General features: G+C 30.4%; 3 protein-coding genes and 1 long non-coding RNA gene across 5 annotated transcripts; 1 reads left to right on the forward strand and 3 right to left on the reverse strand.

Annotated features, from left to right (window-relative positions):
* Positions 1-234: 234 nt before the first annotated feature.
* LOC132914872 (lysoplasmalogenase TMEM86A) lies at positions 235-8,708 on the forward strand. 2 transcript variants are annotated; one of them, XM_060974372.1, is made up of 6 exons: positions 235-379; positions 2,541-2,704; positions 4,900-5,093; positions 5,509-5,636; positions 6,503-6,613; positions 6,709-8,708. In XM_060974372.1, exons 1-6 carry the CDS (start codon positions 359-361, stop codon positions 6,841-6,843), a joined length of 753 nt encoding a protein of 250 aa, XP_060830355.1. In that variant the 5' UTR covers positions 235-358; the 3' UTR covers positions 6,844-8,708. The 2 variants fall into 2 exon arrangements, with proteins under 2 accessions (XP_060830355.1, XP_060830356.1); XM_060974373.1 differs by having other exon boundaries at positions 237-379; positions 5,509-5,624.
* Positions 3,557-4,991, reverse strand: LOC132914884 (uncharacterized). The gene is made up of 3 exons (XR_009659707.1): positions 4,878-4,991; positions 4,278-4,370; positions 3,557-4,126 (listed from the first exon to the last, which is right to left on the reverse strand). It is a non-coding gene; the product is annotated as an uncharacterized LOC132914884 (long non-coding RNA).
* Positions 8,356-13,902, reverse strand: LOC132914851 (intraflagellar transport protein 81 homolog). Its single transcript, XM_060974336.1, has 13 exons — positions 13,230-13,902; positions 12,781-12,929; positions 12,036-12,147; positions 11,508-11,624; positions 11,158-11,217; positions 10,906-11,058; positions 10,330-10,608; positions 9,854-10,171; positions 9,610-9,760; positions 9,371-9,519; positions 9,157-9,237; positions 8,919-9,082; positions 8,356-8,859 (listed from the first exon to the last, which is right to left on the reverse strand). The coding sequence occupies exons 1-13, from the start codon at positions 13,332-13,334 to the stop codon at positions 8,763-8,765; spliced, it is 1,935 nt and encodes a 644-aa protein (XP_060830319.1). The 5' UTR covers positions 13,335-13,902; the 3' UTR covers positions 8,356-8,762.
* A 408-nt stretch (positions 13,903-14,310) lies between these two features.
* Positions 14,311-17,322, reverse strand: LOC132914879 (dynein light chain 2, cytoplasmic). The gene is made up of 3 exons (XM_060974381.1): positions 17,144-17,322; positions 16,482-16,599; positions 14,311-16,311 (listed from the first exon to the last, which is right to left on the reverse strand). Exons 2-3 carry the CDS (start codon positions 16,587-16,589, stop codon positions 16,150-16,152), a joined length of 270 nt encoding a protein of 89 aa, XP_060830364.1. The 5' UTR covers positions 16,590-16,599; positions 17,144-17,322; the 3' UTR covers positions 14,311-16,149.
* Positions 17,323-17,772: the final 450 nt, after the last annotated feature.

Here is a 17,772-nt window from a genome sequence, read left to right on the forward strand (position 1 = left end):
TCACGATTATATTCGCAAAAGGTTTATATAAATGTTTACATACTTTACTGAACCATTGTGAGATTACAAAAAACTCCATCTGCTTGACGTATCTTCATATTGCCCGCGGCATGACAGTGTTAGAAACGTGTCTGTTCTAGGGTTAAAAGAAAAGGACCTAACCTTTATTGGTCACCGTAAGCTATTGTTACAAGATCAACCAATAGGAAACGATGTTGTTCACGCGGAGAGAAATAATGCAGCAGTTGGGGGAACAGTCTACTGTGGCAATTGTATGGTAACTGACAGTTCAGTGGAAAATATCGTGTATGTAAGTGCATGTCATTATTCAGATCGAAAAATTACGGTTTAATCGAAAATGTCATCTCCTGCACAAGTGGTAAGCAATATTTCTTTTTATTGATTTTTCAATTCCAAATAATCTTTCCAACAGTCTTTGTTGAATTTATACATTTTTCTTGTTATCCACATCTTGACAATTCTCAGATGCAGGTTCGTTATTTTCTTCTTCGTAGAACAAAGACCTCGAAAGATTCTCCTTCTTTTTTATTATAGTAAAATACAGAAACTCAAAAATTACAAAAAAACATTCCATTGAACAGCTGTTCTCTTTGTTTTGAACAAGCGCTACCTTTTTTGCGTCCAGCGCTGACTGACTTTCGTTTTTGTTTACGGGCTATTAATAACTAATGTTGGTAGTATTGCCTGAGTCAGTTTGTTTTTACGTTTATTTCCGCCAGCTGGCAATAAGAACATAAAGGATTTGATCGTTTTTCTTCGTTTCAAATCGATCTATTACTTTTCGTTGTCAGTTTCTTGTTATAGGAAGTAGGACGTTTTAAATATTTAGCCTTAACACGATATACCGTATAATCTCATTAGTAAAGTATAAATTGTTGTAACTATATGAATTAAATTTGCTCTTATTGATATGAAAATTAAGTGCCACTGAATACTCTTTAACTATCCTGACTATGTTACTCTGCAATCTTCCACTGATTCTATAATTGATCAATTAACATTATAAAGTAACGTTATATAGTATATGTAATGTTTTATTGAAATATATTTTTGTTCCAGACAAAGAATAACATCAGTCCTTGAAAATTAATTCCTTCCAATTCTCCATTCCATTCAAATTATCATTTAAATTGACTGTTTTATTGGAATTATATCATCGGAATTTTTATAATTTCCAACTATTTGCATATAGTACCAAGTTTAAAGTGCATAGAACTATTCTTTGGTTTATCTCTATCATGATAATCTAGTTTGTCTTTCGTGAATTTTAAACTCAAACAAATATTATGATTGCACAAGGGTATAGAACAATAATTAACAAAACCATTATGTTTCTACATTATCATAATGTGCTCTTCTATTATCTTATCTTTTGTATCTGTTTATCTTTCCTTTCTTTCATTTTTTGTGCCCCATACAAGATATGTGTATTTTAAAACAATTAACTTTTCTTTTCAAACATTTGACATAACTTCTTAAACTTTTTTATAATAACAAACATCCATTACACACGCATAAATAACTTACAATTAGACGCATTAACAAAATTATCCTTCTCTAACACTTTGTTTGCTGAGACTGGTTCAATGAGTAAAATAATAAATATGTCATATTAAGCGTAATTTATACATACAACATATAAAATCGATGACGCATCGCATGCGTTTCGGAAAAATTTGGTATATATAACTATGTTGCGAAATAAGTTATGTTTATGAAAATATATGTTAATTATGTCGTAAAATAAAACTAACTGTAAGATACTTAATATCGAAGGGAAACAAAGAAAAGAAAGAAAGATTTAAATTAATTAAAATTCATTAATTTTTTGTTAGACGCTATATAATAAAATCGTACAAAAGTAAAATACGTAGATTACGGATTTTTATGCAAATTCATATCTTTATGAACATAATATTTAGTATAATATTACACATATAATTTAAAAAATGGTACCTAGATAGAAAATTGTTTTATCTATTAAATATTATAGAAACTCCCATACCTGAATATTTTTTAATTTTTGTAAATTTTCGAATTTCCTATAAATACATAAAAATCCGTAATTCTAAAAATAAAAATAATAAGAACAATTAAGAAGAATTAAAAGTAAAATAAAAAGAAAAGATTAGTAGTCGATAACAAGAGCATTCAAATGGGTTAACACGTTTACTGCCACAGTGATCATCAAATTGTTTAACATGATTAACAAAAAAGATAAATTTTCTGCACTAAGCAATTTTCAACAATGTGAATGACAGATTAAATTATGCGCAATTGCGCATATTTTAATAATGCAGAAAAATACGCAAATACGATATAATATAATGTAAAAATTCAATATTACGATGTAGTATATTTCATTCTCTTTTCCAGGATAAAATATAGAAAGTTTGTGTGTCAGTGAACGTGTTAAGAAAAGATTGTTATTGTTAGCACAGTAGCGTTTCGGTTAAGAAGGTATCAGTTACGTTCACGGTCGGTCATTTGATTCCGATTTCATGTTTTGTCTGTTCCAGTTAAAAAGTGTCGGCCCAAAGCTAGTCCCATTCTTTAAAAGCGTGTCCGTGTACTTTATATTAATGGCCGAGCAGCCATCCCTGCTGACGGCATGTTTCAAGTGTTTGCCAATTATAAGTCTTATCGTCTTTGTTCTTCTACATGGAATTAGTTTATCGCAGGAGTAAGTGCGACAGAATTTTGCATGTGCCGATCCTTTTTGTCTCACGCCTCTTGTTCTGCAACTCAACAACACTCTATTAAATGGTTGTTTCAATTTTTCTATTTCAAATTAATATACGAATATTGAAAAATTTGAAAAAAGTAAAGAAAAGGAATTGAAAATGAAACATCGCACCAGTAGTGTCACTAGCGCCTCATGCATTTTGACGATAAAATCGAAAAGTATTAACCAGGAGTAATTTATCGACCTCCGTGTTTCCGTTCTTATTATCAACTTAACGACGCAACGTAGTTGTTGCCGTTTACAGTAGCTCATTAAAGCACTTCAAAATTTAACACGAGCAATTTTTATGCATATATTAGTATGATACGACTATCATGATTATATCGATAAAAAACCAATCTGAAAATATCATCTTTTATCTCAAACTTATATCTTTTTGTTCACCCATCATTGATACCTATATAAGTTAAATTTTAGTCAAACCAGGATAAGTATGTCCTTTATTCGTGGTCTGTGGTTAATTCGAATCATTTTTGTAAAACTCAATTGTGCCAGATACTGGTTGATCAAATAAATATAAGTGAAACTGAAGATTTTGGTCAAAATAACATAGATCATCAGTCTCGAAGAGAGAAAAATGTTTCTAAATCTAAATGAACATAACAAATGTTTTGTAAATGCAATGGGATGAAACATATTCTAACAGTTGATCTTACATCGTACTTTAAATATCGTTAATAGTTCTCTGCAAAACTAATAATTCTGACTAATACTCTTTTGTCTGCATAAATATATAGTATATAGTATACAGTATAATAGTTACAAGATATTTTATATTTGCACTAAATATATGTAAATGTAGCTTCCATGTATATTTTTAAATTCGGCTGAAATTTTATCAATATAATCATGGTAGCTACGACTTATTATGGTGGTTATAAAATCTGAAAATGTTTAGAAAATGTGTATAATATATAACACGCATGATATATTCATACAGAATATTTATAGATATTTGAATAGCTCTGTGAGTTATTATACATATGTCATATTATATCTACAAAATGATACTTCTAACGAGCAAGCGTTTAACTGAGCGGAAGATACGAGTTAATCGAGTCAATGTTACATTTCCGTGGCTACTCGTAGGTGCTAGCCATTTATTATACGACCTTGCTTACATGCTTATTTTCAGGTCACTTTTTTTTTCCTAATCGGTAACGCACATATTTTTAAACTTCCTGCCAAGTTTGTTCTTTTTAACGATTTTCGCACTCCACAGATCGCGCGAAATTCTCGATTGATCTCGTAAGAGCAATTTTTCCGTTGGAAACAAAGAAGAGGATCGATTTATTACGAGGCAGAATATAACGTTCTGCGTCGGCCTTGTGACGTACATACCGATGATTGCTCTTCTTCCTATGTAACGTACGAAATGTTCGCTATTACGTTTCGACAGCCGGCAATATATATATATTAACGATATTTCTGTAATATTTTAAACAAAAAAATTATATCGCTTTATAAAAGATGAACATTGATTGAAAAATATTACGACCGAAAAAGTCACCTGAAAATGTAAGTGTAAGCTAGAATATTTCTTCACTGCTTCTCTGTGCTTCTGTTTGCTTGGAATCTTGGATCAGAACTGGGCAATAATCATCTGAAATTTTCAGTTTCATTAATTATTTATGATAGAATTATTTATTATTTCAAATACTTATAAAAAGATAAATAACGAATAATTTTATTAATATATAACGTCGTCGTATTATGTAAAATTTATTTGTTAAATAAAATATATATGCCCATTTCTGCCATGATAGAAGTAATGTATTTGTCGATTAGTGTTGATACTTATAGCTGATAAGAAATATTTATGAATAAAGCTATCATGGAACCTATTTAGTATTGGAACTACCTATGAACTATAACTTATATAAGGTATAGTTTATATTTATCCATAAATTTTTTAAATCTCAGGAAAAGTCCCAAAGAATGCACCGTTGTAATTCTAAAGATTCTTAATAAAATTTGCCATACAATTTTTAAGAAAAATTAAGTAAAATCGGTAGTTCTAGTATTACTGTTATTGCTATTTCTATTTTAACATTAAACATCGCTATTCTATTTAGTTTTGGAAATTGGATATTCCGAGAGAGACACTTACGATCGATGGTCTTATTTTTCAGATACAGATTCTCCAGACGAATATTGACAGGGTTGATATTCAGTTGCATAGGAGATGCGCTATTGGTTTGGCCTAGTTGTTTCACGCCAGGGATGTGCATGTTTTCTCTGGCCCAAATCATGTACATCAGTGCATTCGGTTTTATACCGCTTAACATAATGTTAGGTACAATTTTATACGCGTTGTGTTCGCTAGGTAAGTCAAGAATAATCAGATTGCGAATTTTTATGCATTTATAAGGATTTTAGAATTGCAAAAGATATACAAAATATCCAATGGTATAGGACTTATAGCAATATGTAATGAATGAAAGAAATTTTTACTTATTTTTAGATTCCATTTGTTTAATCGATTTCGTAAAACCAATTTGCATAAAAATCCACAGTCTACGAATAATCCTCCGTCCTCGTTATAAAAAGAAACATACTGATTAAATATGGTGTCTCGATAACCATTTCCAAATTTGTTGTATGAAAAATCTTTGTTCTACGTTTCCAACGTATCTTTTCGCGTAGAATCGTCGATCGCACCATGATTATCGAGACATCCTACATATACAAAAATTAAACAAACTTTTGGAAAAATAAAAAAAAAAAATCGTATTTTTCAGTCATATACGCTTTAATGCCTGGTCTGAATGGAATTCTGGTGATTGGGGTTCCTGTTTACACGGTGTTGCTAACCACCATGGCGTGGAGAGCAATCTCTAGAGTGCAATTTTACAAAGTACAGAGAAAAGTAGAAAACAAAATGAAAAGTTTTGTTTTGTTTACACACGGTGTTTTCCAGTCTTTTGGAATTTTCATGGATCGTTTGGCTTACTTCCTGTCTTTTATCTAGCAGAAAATTAGATTAGCTGTAGATAAATTGAGTTACATGTTTTGTTACGTTGAGTGTAACACGATCCACTGATCCAACTAAAGGGTGAAACGAGTCATGTAAAAACAAGATGGGTAGGAGATGGCCTACACCTTGACCACGTGCATCCACGTACCATGCTTCCTTGTTCACCATGTCGAAAGGGAGGAAGCTGCGTGTTATAAATAAATTATAATTTAAGAAGACTTTTATTCAATTATCCAGATTAAAGGAGATGTATTCATTCATAAAAGGATTATATTGGATCGTTCGAGAAGTTCGTAACGTTCTTATTATGAATTTCTATCCAACACATGCAGCTAAACTGATTAACTGTTATTATTTATTGGACTGCAGATTTTTATATATTTATTACATATTGTACAAAGATATATGTACATAAAATATCCAAAATATAGTACCGGTTTAATGTTTAGTAAAACAAACGTAATCCCACTTTTTTAACTATATTTATAAAAGCATGAATTTGTATAAATATATCCGTAGTTTATCTATGATTTAAAAGTTATTCGAAGGAATTCATTACCGAGAAAGACGAGCAATTTGCCAAAAAAGAACTCGTAAAATTACAGATTACGAAAATCCGAATTCTAGATAAATGTTCCTTAACATTCGCTACCAATTTTCCGAGCAAAAATAATACGACTGGAAAGCACTGTGCTGGAAAGTACAGTCACTATTTTCGTCATACACGATCTGTCGAATAAATCGTATTTCTTCGTCAGGAGCTATGGACGTGGACTAAATTATGCAGCTGCATTGGCAGTATATGTTTCCTCATATCTGATACGCTGCTCGGATTTCACTATTTTCATACTCCACTACCTTATTCTCAGGTATAATCATCTTGATACATAATATCTTTATACATATTTTCAATACGATTTTCTTTGTTGTCCTTTTTTTGTTAACTGATCAAAGTATTTTTCAGGTTTCTATAATGTTAACCTACTATGCGGCTCAATTGGGAATAGCTTTGAGCGCAGTTGGTTCTAAAAATAGCAACAACAACAATAATAATAATGTTAGCAACGATAAAACTGACACAGCCTTGGTCAAGGGTTAAGAGAGAATCTTCTCTTCTGTTTATAGACTATAAATATTGTGAATTACATTATACTGCTCGAAATAATTCGAAACATAGGCACGAATGAAAATACTATAAGATATTAGTAAAGTTCAGTTTCCACGGCGTTGATAACTGTCGATATATATAGATAGTAATCTAGCTATTTTGAGCAGTATATTACGACTAGAGACCACATAGATCAGTTTAGCGTAATCGTTGTTTTGAAATAGGTACGATGCACCTCGTTAAAGGATTTATGATAATCGTAAATCTAGAAGTCATAAACACTGCCACTTTCCTAAGGCAAGGATTTTTACCTGATCATTCAATGATTCATTGTAGTCGATATTTATTGCATTTAACGATCGTCCGATGGACGTTATTCATTCCCTTTCTCTCCGACGTGAACGTCGAATCGAAAGAAAGATATACATATATACTTGAAATGCTGTGAATTATTAAGTATAATCGTATAATGTTATTTAGAAACAATTAGGATGCTCTTCGTGATCGCAAGAATTCTTTTTACTCCAATTAATACTATATATATGCTCAACGTATAATGTTTACTCAGACTTTAACGTTCGTTTATACCGTTATGAACGTTGAATATTAATAGAGACGAAAGATTTCAGTATTTCTATATAATTGTCAACTCGAAACGAACTTCTCGAAAAATATTCGCAGAAATGTTGACACGCGCAGTTTCTATATCATCTCGTGATACATATTACGAACCAAAATGTATTTCTCTGTACAGTAGCGAGTAAAAATGCTAAATATCTCGTGAATAGTTGAATGTTAGTTAAAAGTGTACAGATAGAACGACTTACTTCTACTAAAGTGAATAATGAAATTCTAGATGTTTTGGTACTCTTCTCTCGTTTCGAATAATAATATAAAAGAGAAAGAAGAAAATTGTTTGAGGATTTTAAAAACCTTTAGCAATTATTCTTGTAGTTGAATTTCTACTACTAAAATTATTAATATATTATATTCACGTAAGAATATAATATATCATATATTATTTTACTATTGCATTTACCATTATTATTATAGGTATTAGACAATAGTATTGCATTTATTCTAATTACGATAGATACCAAGTAGAACATTGACTCTGAACAACTGAAATATTATTTTTTCAAAGAAACTATCTTTTATATATCTATGCCGAAGGAGAAGTACGATTTTCCCTTTGGGCAAAAATGCGCATTTTATATCTTAGACATTGTAATAATTGACTAGTACACGTTCACACATAGATCTCGATGACATATCACTTAATATTAATGATTGAACTAATCATATTCAAACTGTAAAAGAACCTGAATTCCTTAGTAGGTATAATTAGAGCTGAGTAAAAATGAACTTGATTAAAAAAAAGAAAAAGAATAAATTTCAAATAAAACAATCGAGGTATGAATGAGATTTTTGTTAAGATTGAAAAAATTTTAACATTTATTATTTCTCGGCTACAACTTCATTAAATTCAGCTCTTTCAACGCATATTGTAAAAAGATATATTTAATGTTGTATTTTAATACAAGACATGTACAAGCATAGCATAATATTGTTTCGTGAAATACATTTAGAACACATATTTCAGAAACAAGATATTCGTAGAAGTGTGATATTAAATACTTTAGCGTATACTTTCTTCAAATTAATCAATTGTTAGTCTTTATAAATTTAACGTTAAAAGGTGTTACTGAATGAAAGTTATATAGTCTTATATACCTTTCAATTCTACTTTAAATATATGTAACTATTTCAATCTAATTTTTAAATTACCGAATCGATCACGAAAATCTGTAAATTTAAATTGTATTTTTTACGTGATTAAAGTTTTGTTAATTCGATATACGTATCTCTAATGCCAACAATTTCACTGAATATCTTTTTGTGAATACATATTACTGTAAAACCAATGTTTCTGCTCCTCCTCGTCGTACGACGATACCATTCGATTGTTTACTTTCCTCGGCACATTTTATTTTACGTTTGAACACTCTAAAAAAGATATGTATTTTTACATGTCATCTTTTAAATACACTATGTACTATACTTACGATAATATATCATTCCACATCTGCGTTTGTTTTTCGTTTACCACGGTGGTTTCTTTTAAACGTTCTTTTTCCATCGTTAAATTTTTTAACTTTGTTTCTTCCGCCTGGATGGCAGAGTTTAGTTCCTCTTTTATCTTTTTACCAGGATCAGAAACTGTTGGGTCCTATATAATACAATAATACTTACAAATATAAAAAATAACGAAACATGCATGAAGAACTAAAAAATTGAACAAACCTCTATGTCTCGTTTTATTCTTTCTTCCATAGTCTTCATTTTAGTTATTACATTCTGCAGTTTGTCCTTCTCTTCAATATCCTTTTATATGTATTTAATATTTATAGAATAATTAAATAACAATGTGACAATTATGCGAAAATAAAGATATAAATATTTGATATTTATTAAATGATAAAGTAATATTTAATACAGTAAACGCAAAACCGATTACCTTCGCTATTTTGTTTTTTCTACTCTGCACTTCAGATTGTAAATTATTAATCGAGCTACTCATGCTTGATTCTACTTCATTGTGAGCTTTCTTCGCTTTTTCCTGCTGTTGTTTGAATTCTCGACACTTTTGTCTCAAACTCTGCACCTCTACAATATTAAAAATTTTCGAATACATTATTTTAGTACACTTTATATTATTTTTTACTATATCTTGTTATACATATATATTTTTCTTACCATTTATTAATGGGACCAATTTTGCTCTAAAAGCAGATACATCTCGACCCAACTGAAGATTTATAGAGGATGCATTTTCCTCTGTGAAATTGACTGGAATATTCTTTTTTACAGTTTCCAGTCTCTCTCTCGCCTGATTGCATTGATTGTACTAATAATATCAATATTATATTAATACACTAATAGATATTATACTAATTATTATCCAAATCTCTGTTTAAAAATCTTATGACAAAAGACATACCTGATTTTCTAATATGGCGGCTGTTCTATGCAAAACACTGTTTTCTGCATTAAGCCACGTCAATTCTGACTTACAATGTTTATAAAGCGTTCCTCTAGTTTTTAAACGATTTATATACTTTTTTAACTCCTCCCCTTTGGGAATAACATCTTCTACCACCATTTTTGACAGCTCCTGCTTCTCTTCCAATTTTACTTGCAGCTCTTGTAAAGAACTCGTCGTCCTCTCTAATTTTTCAAGGATGTTTCTTTTTATATTTGCAACCGCAGCTGCTTGTTGTCGAAATGGTTCAATCTTATCGATATTGCTTTTCGAGATCTAGACAAATTTTATTTTTTAATGAATATAACTTATAGCTAGAAATAAATGAATTTTATTTTTGTTCAATTTAATGAATAAGAATTATAATTTTATAAATTACAAATATATTGATAAATAAAAGATCTATCCATGAAACGAATTACGTATTATTTTACCTTGAACTCTATCAAATTCTGAATCTCTTTGCCTATACTATCCAATTTATTTCGTAAAGTCGTTATTTGATCCGGACCCAGATACACATACTGTTTCACCGCGTTCAAAGCTTTTATGTGATCTTTTCTCGTGTGTATTTCCGCAGGTATCTTTTCATCCGTAACTATAGTTTGAACAGTAATCACCTCGGATAAACGTTGTAACAACGACTGAACAGTAATTTCATTCTCGTCTTTCTTCAGAATTTGTAATTCTCTTTCCAATCTTTGTAAGTTAGTCTAAAATTGTTATTAGTTATATAAAAGTTTCTACTAGAATTACATTAAACATATTAAATTACAGTGTTCCATGTGTAATTATCGTAATTTTAATCATAGTACATGGAATGATCCTACGTGAAAATAAAGTCTGGTATGGAAAAATTTTATTCTATATCTTCGACTTATTTTTTCATGCAAAATCATCTCCTTGTTAATTACACTATGATTAGTAAGACAGCATTGCTGAATTATAAAATAATCTTATTACACGAGTTATAAATATTGTTATAAATCTGAATTATTTAGTGTCTCTACTTGTAATCTGGATATTATTTCTTTTTCTTGCTCCTCTTGCAAAGCAAAGTCGCGTTCCTTGTCTTTCTCTACTCGCAAGGCTCGAGCAGCATCCAACAAGTGTATTCCGTTTTCAGCTTTCGTTCTCATCTTCTCTATACGTATAGTTACCGCCTAAATTAATACAAAATTGAGATTAATTTTCAGAATAAAAATAAACGAATAGAAATAAGTAGTATAGAAATAATAACCTAGCAATAAGTATTTTCTTACTTCTTTCTCCTTCTCCATCGTTTTTAAATCAGCAGTGAGCTCGCTAGCATTTTCAAAATTCTAAACTCGTGGGGAAAAAGTTAGAAAGATCTTAGAAATGTTTCATCAACGGGAAATAAATATAATATCATTGTTACATTGCGCATGTTTATACAATTGTTTATATTTATGCGACTATTTATATTATATTATATATTTATTATTATAAAATTAAAGAAACGGAATTTAAACGTACATGTAGATTTGTTAGTGAATATCGGACCGATTGCTTTATTTTCGATATTTTACTTCAACTTTCATAAATATATTGATGCATAAACATCCGCAATTTAATCATCGAGATCCTTTACCTTCCTCCCGATCTCCCTTTCCTTGTGCGCTGCTTTGAATCTATCGATCAAACTTGTGTATTGCTCGTACAAAGCGGAGACTTCTGGATCGCCTAAATACTCAGCAGGAATCTCTAACTAATTAATAATAATGAAATTACTCGATGGAAATAATTTTAAGAAAACAAAGTCACATACACATACGGTGTGTCAAAACAGTAATAAGACTGATCTCGTTTCTTCGAAACTGGTAATAATCATCAAAACTCAACTTTACTCAACTTTACAAGCCGTAACATACATCCATACTTTAGCTTTTGTATCAATTATAACTTACTAGCTTTAGCATATACGACTATTTTGAATAGTATATATATTATGATTATTTAATTCTCAAGAATGTGAACAGCGTCTTCGGCGATGTATTAGCTTGCTAAGGATTCTATTTTAAAGGAAACAAAGTTTGCTTGTACTGATATTTATAAATATTTTTAGAAAATCAGCCCTGTTATTTTTCTAGTACACCTTGTATATAGAGATATAATATACCTTCACTAGAAAACGTGATAAGTAAGCTCTCTTTCGAACTATGTTTACGTGAGACAGAAGCCAGGTCAGGATGGGGTAAATGATATCAGGATCTCCGCGAATCAAGCCCTGCCTATATATATATAAGAAACCACCATAAATAGAAGTACTTAAGTAGTCTTTTAGAAAAAAAGTTCCTAAGATAAAATGATAAAGAGTGAGACTGCGAATTTTTATACATTTATGAGAAATCTAAAGGTGCAAAAGTAAATAACAATAGATTGTACGTAGTATGCAAGAAAATAGAAAATATTCAAAGTATAGTATTATAATATTATTTCAAGTCTATTATAATATTTAATGAATACAATGATTCTCTATCCAGGTCCCAATTCTATGAATTATATTCATATAAAAAATGGTCAATCTGTGATCAGCCAAAAATATAAATTTGCATAAATATTCACAGTCTAGATAGTCCTTTAATATTAGCTACGTTAAATCTTAACCCTGCTATTCTCCTTGGATCTACGCTTTCCCAAAATGAATATTCTAATTCAATAAATACCAGTAACTCTAATTCAAATTGCTCTACTCTAATACTAATTCAAAAAATGCTATTAAAATATATATAAAATATTTAAAGATTCGGTTTCAGTATATAGTAGTAGAAAGTAGTTTGAAATTTTAAAAGAAGATATTCGAAGTAGCAAAGAGAACAGTGGGATTAAAGAACTTTGTCCAAATGAAAGATAAAGATTCTTGCCTAAAGGTCACAGGGTCTGTTTGAGGCTGATAATGAAGAATGCGGAGAATAGACAGGATATAGATGGAGATCTCTTCAGGAGTTTCGTTCTTTGCATCACTGGCATCGACATTCTGATCCTGTATTTTAATCAACACTTCTTTCAACACCTACAATGCAATTAGCATGAACAAACCAATCATCGATAACATCGTTTGAATTAATTGAAAAGTGAAATCTCATGAAATCAAATAACAAATTGAACTATCGATTGAAGTCAACTTGATCGACTCTATCAACTTTCTGTAAGTTCCATAATCGCTCAAGTACACTAAAATACTACCTTCTAGCCATCAAGTAGCATAGAAATTAGTATTGATTTTAACACAGATAGACTTAATACATGTTTTTCCTGTGACCTTCAATTTATGGAGTCAATCAGTACGACCTCTGAGCAGTTAAATTCTTACTTGAACCAATTCCTCTGAGCTTAAGGAATTGAAATAAATGACACTGTAACTACGTCCCAGCAGCTTGTTCACCTCAATTACAATGAACTTAGTATTTTCCCTCATTATGTACCAAACTTTTTCTCCTTTTCCTTTAGTTCTTACTCAAAACTTGGGTGCAGCTGGAGAAATGTTTTGTTGTGATTTGATTGTCGTCCTGGCAACTGCGTCACCTAGGCTCTCTCTTCTTCTGAAAGCATGTAAAACTGTACGTAGAGGGATTCTTTGGGTACGGTATACGCTCGAATCAGGTGAAGCTTCTGCGTTGACTTTTCCGCTCGAATTTAGTCGCTAATTAAATCTGATACACGATCCAGTATCGATGATTCTCGAAAGATCATTTAATTTTCAACTTAGTGTAATTGTTTGATGCAACTCTTGTATGTAATATCGATTTTACTGACTTAATAGACGCTACGCATTAATTAATAATTCAATAAGGAGATACCATGTATAGAAAGAACCGATAAAATTGATACAATTAATCGTTAAATACATTTTATAAAATATCGAATACTTTCAACTACAAATAATAAAATAAGATAAAATTATTATTTAATAAATCATTGTATTATAATAATATTATTATTATATACAATAATTATTATATAATAATAATAACATTATTACATATTTATATATTATATTTCAATCTATATACAGAAAAGAAATTCCTTTTATTTTTTTACTAATGTTTTATAGTAAATAATTATGATACAAACAATATTATAATATAATTATAAATAAACAGATAGAATATTCTCAATGTAGTTTAAGAATCATAATTAGCTTTATTTTAAAAAAAGACGTTGAGGCACACAAAATTATAATTAGCAGCGACGAGGATTGCATTGCCTCGTTTTTCTTTCGTTCCTCTTTTAGATATTTTTTCAAACATAACGTATGAATTTTCTTTCTTCAATTTCATCATATAAAATTGCAAGTGCTTCCACTTTTTTCTTTTTCTTTCTATTCGGTAATCACGCAGTCCTGATATACATAAAAAAACTTGGGAATTGGTTGATGAATTATTCACTCCACGTTTAATAACACAGTGAATATATATATATTTGAAATCTTATGGGAATTGATGGTTCATCAGCAATGTGTGAATTGATCTGAGCACAGCTTTGTTTTTTTTGCAATACTACACTTTTTCAAATTCTCCTATTTAACAAACTTCAAACACTAAATAAGTGTATCAGTTTCTCTCAATGTATTCTTTACAGATGCCACTATTCTTCATTCGCCTTTTATGTGCGTTAACATGTAAAAAAAAAGAAGATATATCGAAGATGAGACCAAAAGAAATACGTTCACCTGAACATTTAGATTGGATTATAATCAAAAAGCGTGTAATTAATTCTGTCCCGCTTCTGCTATCTTTCTCTCTCTCTCTTCTTTAGATGTAATTTGTCGTTTTAAAGGGCAACATTCTCTGTTAAACTTTTATAATAATATTGCGTATTATTATAAAAAATGCGTATTATTGTAAAAAAAGAACCATGCAAGTCATATACTTGTGACGATGTTTAATAATCAGTCTAAAATTTGAACAATGTAGCAACGTTGTGATAATCAAATACTGCATGAAAAATCGTTTTAAGATTGCACTATATATAAATAGTATAATATATATGTATAATCTATATTTTATCATATATATAAGTACCGTAATATTGGGTATTGGGTGTTACATAAAGGATAGAATTTAATGAGCTGAATATATCTGTTCCTCTTTTTTTTCTTTTGGAAAGAAAATGAAGATAATATAGAAAGAAGGAAAGAAGGAAGGAAAGAAAGAAAGAAAGAAAGAAAAAGAAAGAAAGAAAAAGAAAAAGAAAGAAAGAAAAAGAAAGAAAGAAAAAGAAAGAAAGAAAGAAAGAAAGAAAAAGAAAGAAAGAAAGAAAGAAAGAGAAAAAGAAAATAATTCCCTAAACGTATATTGCCTTAAGAATAATACATTTTGCAAAATTCCGTGTGCACAATATAAAAAAAACTAGAATTATGACAATGACTCGATTTGAATATTATGCAACATCTTACTTAGCACTGTGTAAATTTAAATAATCGTTACGTTTAAATTTATTATCAACGCGATGGCGGGTCCATAACTAAGCTTTCTCTCTCGTCAGCCTCACTTCCAGATTTTTTTTTTTACAGAAGTGTCACAAAATTCAAACGAATCAAAGATGATTTCGTTAATCACTTCTGTTTTGCACAGCATCACAGAATAAAGGGACAATTTACAACATTACATAAAATAATAATGATCGCAGTAATCAATCAAGGTTTGGCTTAGATTCATTATTGATGACTACTGAATACAGGTTCTCCTCAAGCATAGTAAGATAATAAAAACCATACATGAATTTGTATGAATGTTACATTATACTTAGGTGCATTTAGTGTATTAAACACTAAAAATTTATTAATTTAAAATCGCCAGTATTGAACTCAACCTCGCATTCTATATACCTAATATAAAACAAGAACACAACAAATTTTCTGGCATACATGATACATTTTAACATGTAAGATTGTATGTCAATTGATTTTCTTTCACTTTTTTTTCATTTCTTCTCATTCAGTTAATCATCTCCCTACCCTTTTTTTTTCTCTCCGTAGCTTCTACAGAATTTTTCATTGTCTTATCTCCTGAGATAAGTAAAACAGCAAAGTCAATAGTACCAATGATCATTATATACTTCTATACTTCTTTGTTTAACTGGGAGTGCGTGTTTTTTTTTGCTTGAAATCAAATTTCCATTATACACAATATTGTAATTTTTCTTACAGACGGTGACGTGATTTAAGGTATTTCCATGTAGCGTGTGTGAAGGGAGGAAGAAAGGTTTGTGATTATAGAATAGACTCCAATTTATCCACTTTTGAAGAGAAGGATCGCTACTTGACCCAAGTAAAAATAGATAAAATGTCTTGTTTCATGTGTTACATAGCTTCCAAAGTTACGGCCTACGATGCAATGCCACGTTGGATTGTATTTTTTATCAAATTCTTTCTTAATGAAGGCTGCAATGTCCTGAAATAAAAATATATAATTAATCCGTTATATTTCACACATTTATTTCTCTAATTCTCTTATGTATTATATCTAAACAAAGTACATTACATTCAAATTCAGATATGTGTACCATTTTTCATCATACACGCAATATCTGTGACATCATTCAAGTCTCAATCTAAACATACCTTTTCTATATTGTACTTTTCAAGGGCTTGAGTTGCACAGTCAACAGCATCCTGCTGCATCTCCTCAGACATATCAGCATTTTTTATCACAGCCTTTCTGTCTGACATTTTGATAGCTCTGAAACATACAGAAAGCAAGAAAAGAAAAAACCTGAATACACCTTTCTGCACCTCTTTCCATTGGAAAACGTTCAATGTAAACTCTTTCTTTACATTGAAGGATGAAAAGAAAATACTAATTACGGTTACTAAGTGAACTATAAATTGAACCTGGGAAAACGAATGCGCGCAATTTTGACAGTAGCATATATGTCATTAGCCGGCATAATAATCCATCGGGCAGTCATCAGAAAATCCAGAAGATGATTAGATGTGTAATGATTGCGATACAAAATAATCGTGGAGAGTAAAGAGCTGCGGTGGCGAAACGCGGGAGGACGATGTTTTATCGATATGCGACAAAACGAGAATAATAATTCGTTTACACGCAATGCATCGTAACCAGGCCATGATAACGGCGGCTATTTGAAAATTAACATTGCGCTAAATATAACAGTGATTAGATGAAATCAGAAAAGTTGACTTTTGACATAAGAGATGTGTTCCGGTCTAAAATATGAAAAAAAAAATAGATTTTTCATTTGTATAACACATCGACATACCTTTTCAAATAACACGTTCACCAACTGATACACAAGAAAACGATCGTTATATTCTGGCCCCGGCGGTAATGTGTACTTATTTTTTTCTATGTAAACTGATTTACACAAAAATTTAGCTCGCTCAAGCCGACACCGACTATTCCTCGATTGAGTTCAAGACTGAAGTGCCCGTACTGCGATCCTGCCCACTGATTGGCCCGCGATTAGGGTCTTCTATCACGGTCTTCTATCAACCCAGAATGCATTGCTGGTAGCAACCCGCGTAAACATAAATTCGAGTAATCGATATGGAAACTCTTTCAACGAAAATTATAATCGTACGGCGATACTTTTTTTTGTTTTTCATCGATTCGATTTTTGTTCCTGTTAAAAAATTGAATTTAGAGAGATTATAGATTGTATAGGCTAACCCATAAATACAGTAATGAACAAAAGTGTTAGGATAAACTAGGTTAGTTTATAGAATTTTAAAAGACAAGGTTCTTCGTTCAATTTCCCTGTAAAATGTAAGAAATAGGAGTTGAAAATTATGATGACATTGATTTTGATTCTTAAAACAAATTAAATAGAACCTTGGTTTTGAATATCTGTTACATGAAACTGATATTTCTGTTTCAGTTACAATTTCT

Source organism: Bombus pascuorum, chromosome 15, assembly GCF_905332965.1.
Source record: "Bombus pascuorum chromosome 15, iyBomPasc1.1, whole genome shotgun sequence".
NCBI lineage: Eukaryota > Metazoa > Arthropoda > Insecta > Hymenoptera > Apidae > Bombus > Bombus pascuorum.

Coding starts and splice junctions, on each gene's coding strand:
- LOC132914872 (XM_060974372.1), top strand. CDS start 359: ATGTCATCTCCTGCACAAGTG. Junction 2,705..4,899: donor GGAATTAGTTTATCGCAGGA/GTAAGTGCGACA, acceptor CTTATTTTTCAG/ATACAGATTCTCCAGACGAA. Junction 5,637..6,502: donor TTTACAAAGTACAGAGAAAA/GTAGAAAACAAA, acceptor TTTCTTCGTCAG/GAGCTATGGACGTGGACTAA.
- LOC132914851 (XM_060974336.1), bottom strand. CDS start 13,334: ATGAGGGAAAATACTAAGTTCATTGTAATTGAGGTGAACAAGCTGCTG. Junction 12,930..13,229: donor GCTCAGAGGAATTGGTTCAA/GTAAGAATTTAA, acceptor ATTGCATTGTAG/GTGTTGAAAGAAGTGTTGAT. Junction 9,761..9,853: donor CCGCCATATTAGAAAATCAG/GTATGTCTTTTG, acceptor TGATATTATTAG/TACAATCAATGCAATCAGGC.
- LOC132914879 (XM_060974381.1), bottom strand. CDS start 16,589: ATGTCAGACAGAAAGGCTGTGATAAAAAATGCTGATATGTCTGAGGAG. Junction 16,312..16,481: donor AAAAGTACAATATAGAAAAG/GTATGTTTAGAT, acceptor TTTTTATTTCAG/GACATTGCAGCCTTCATTAA.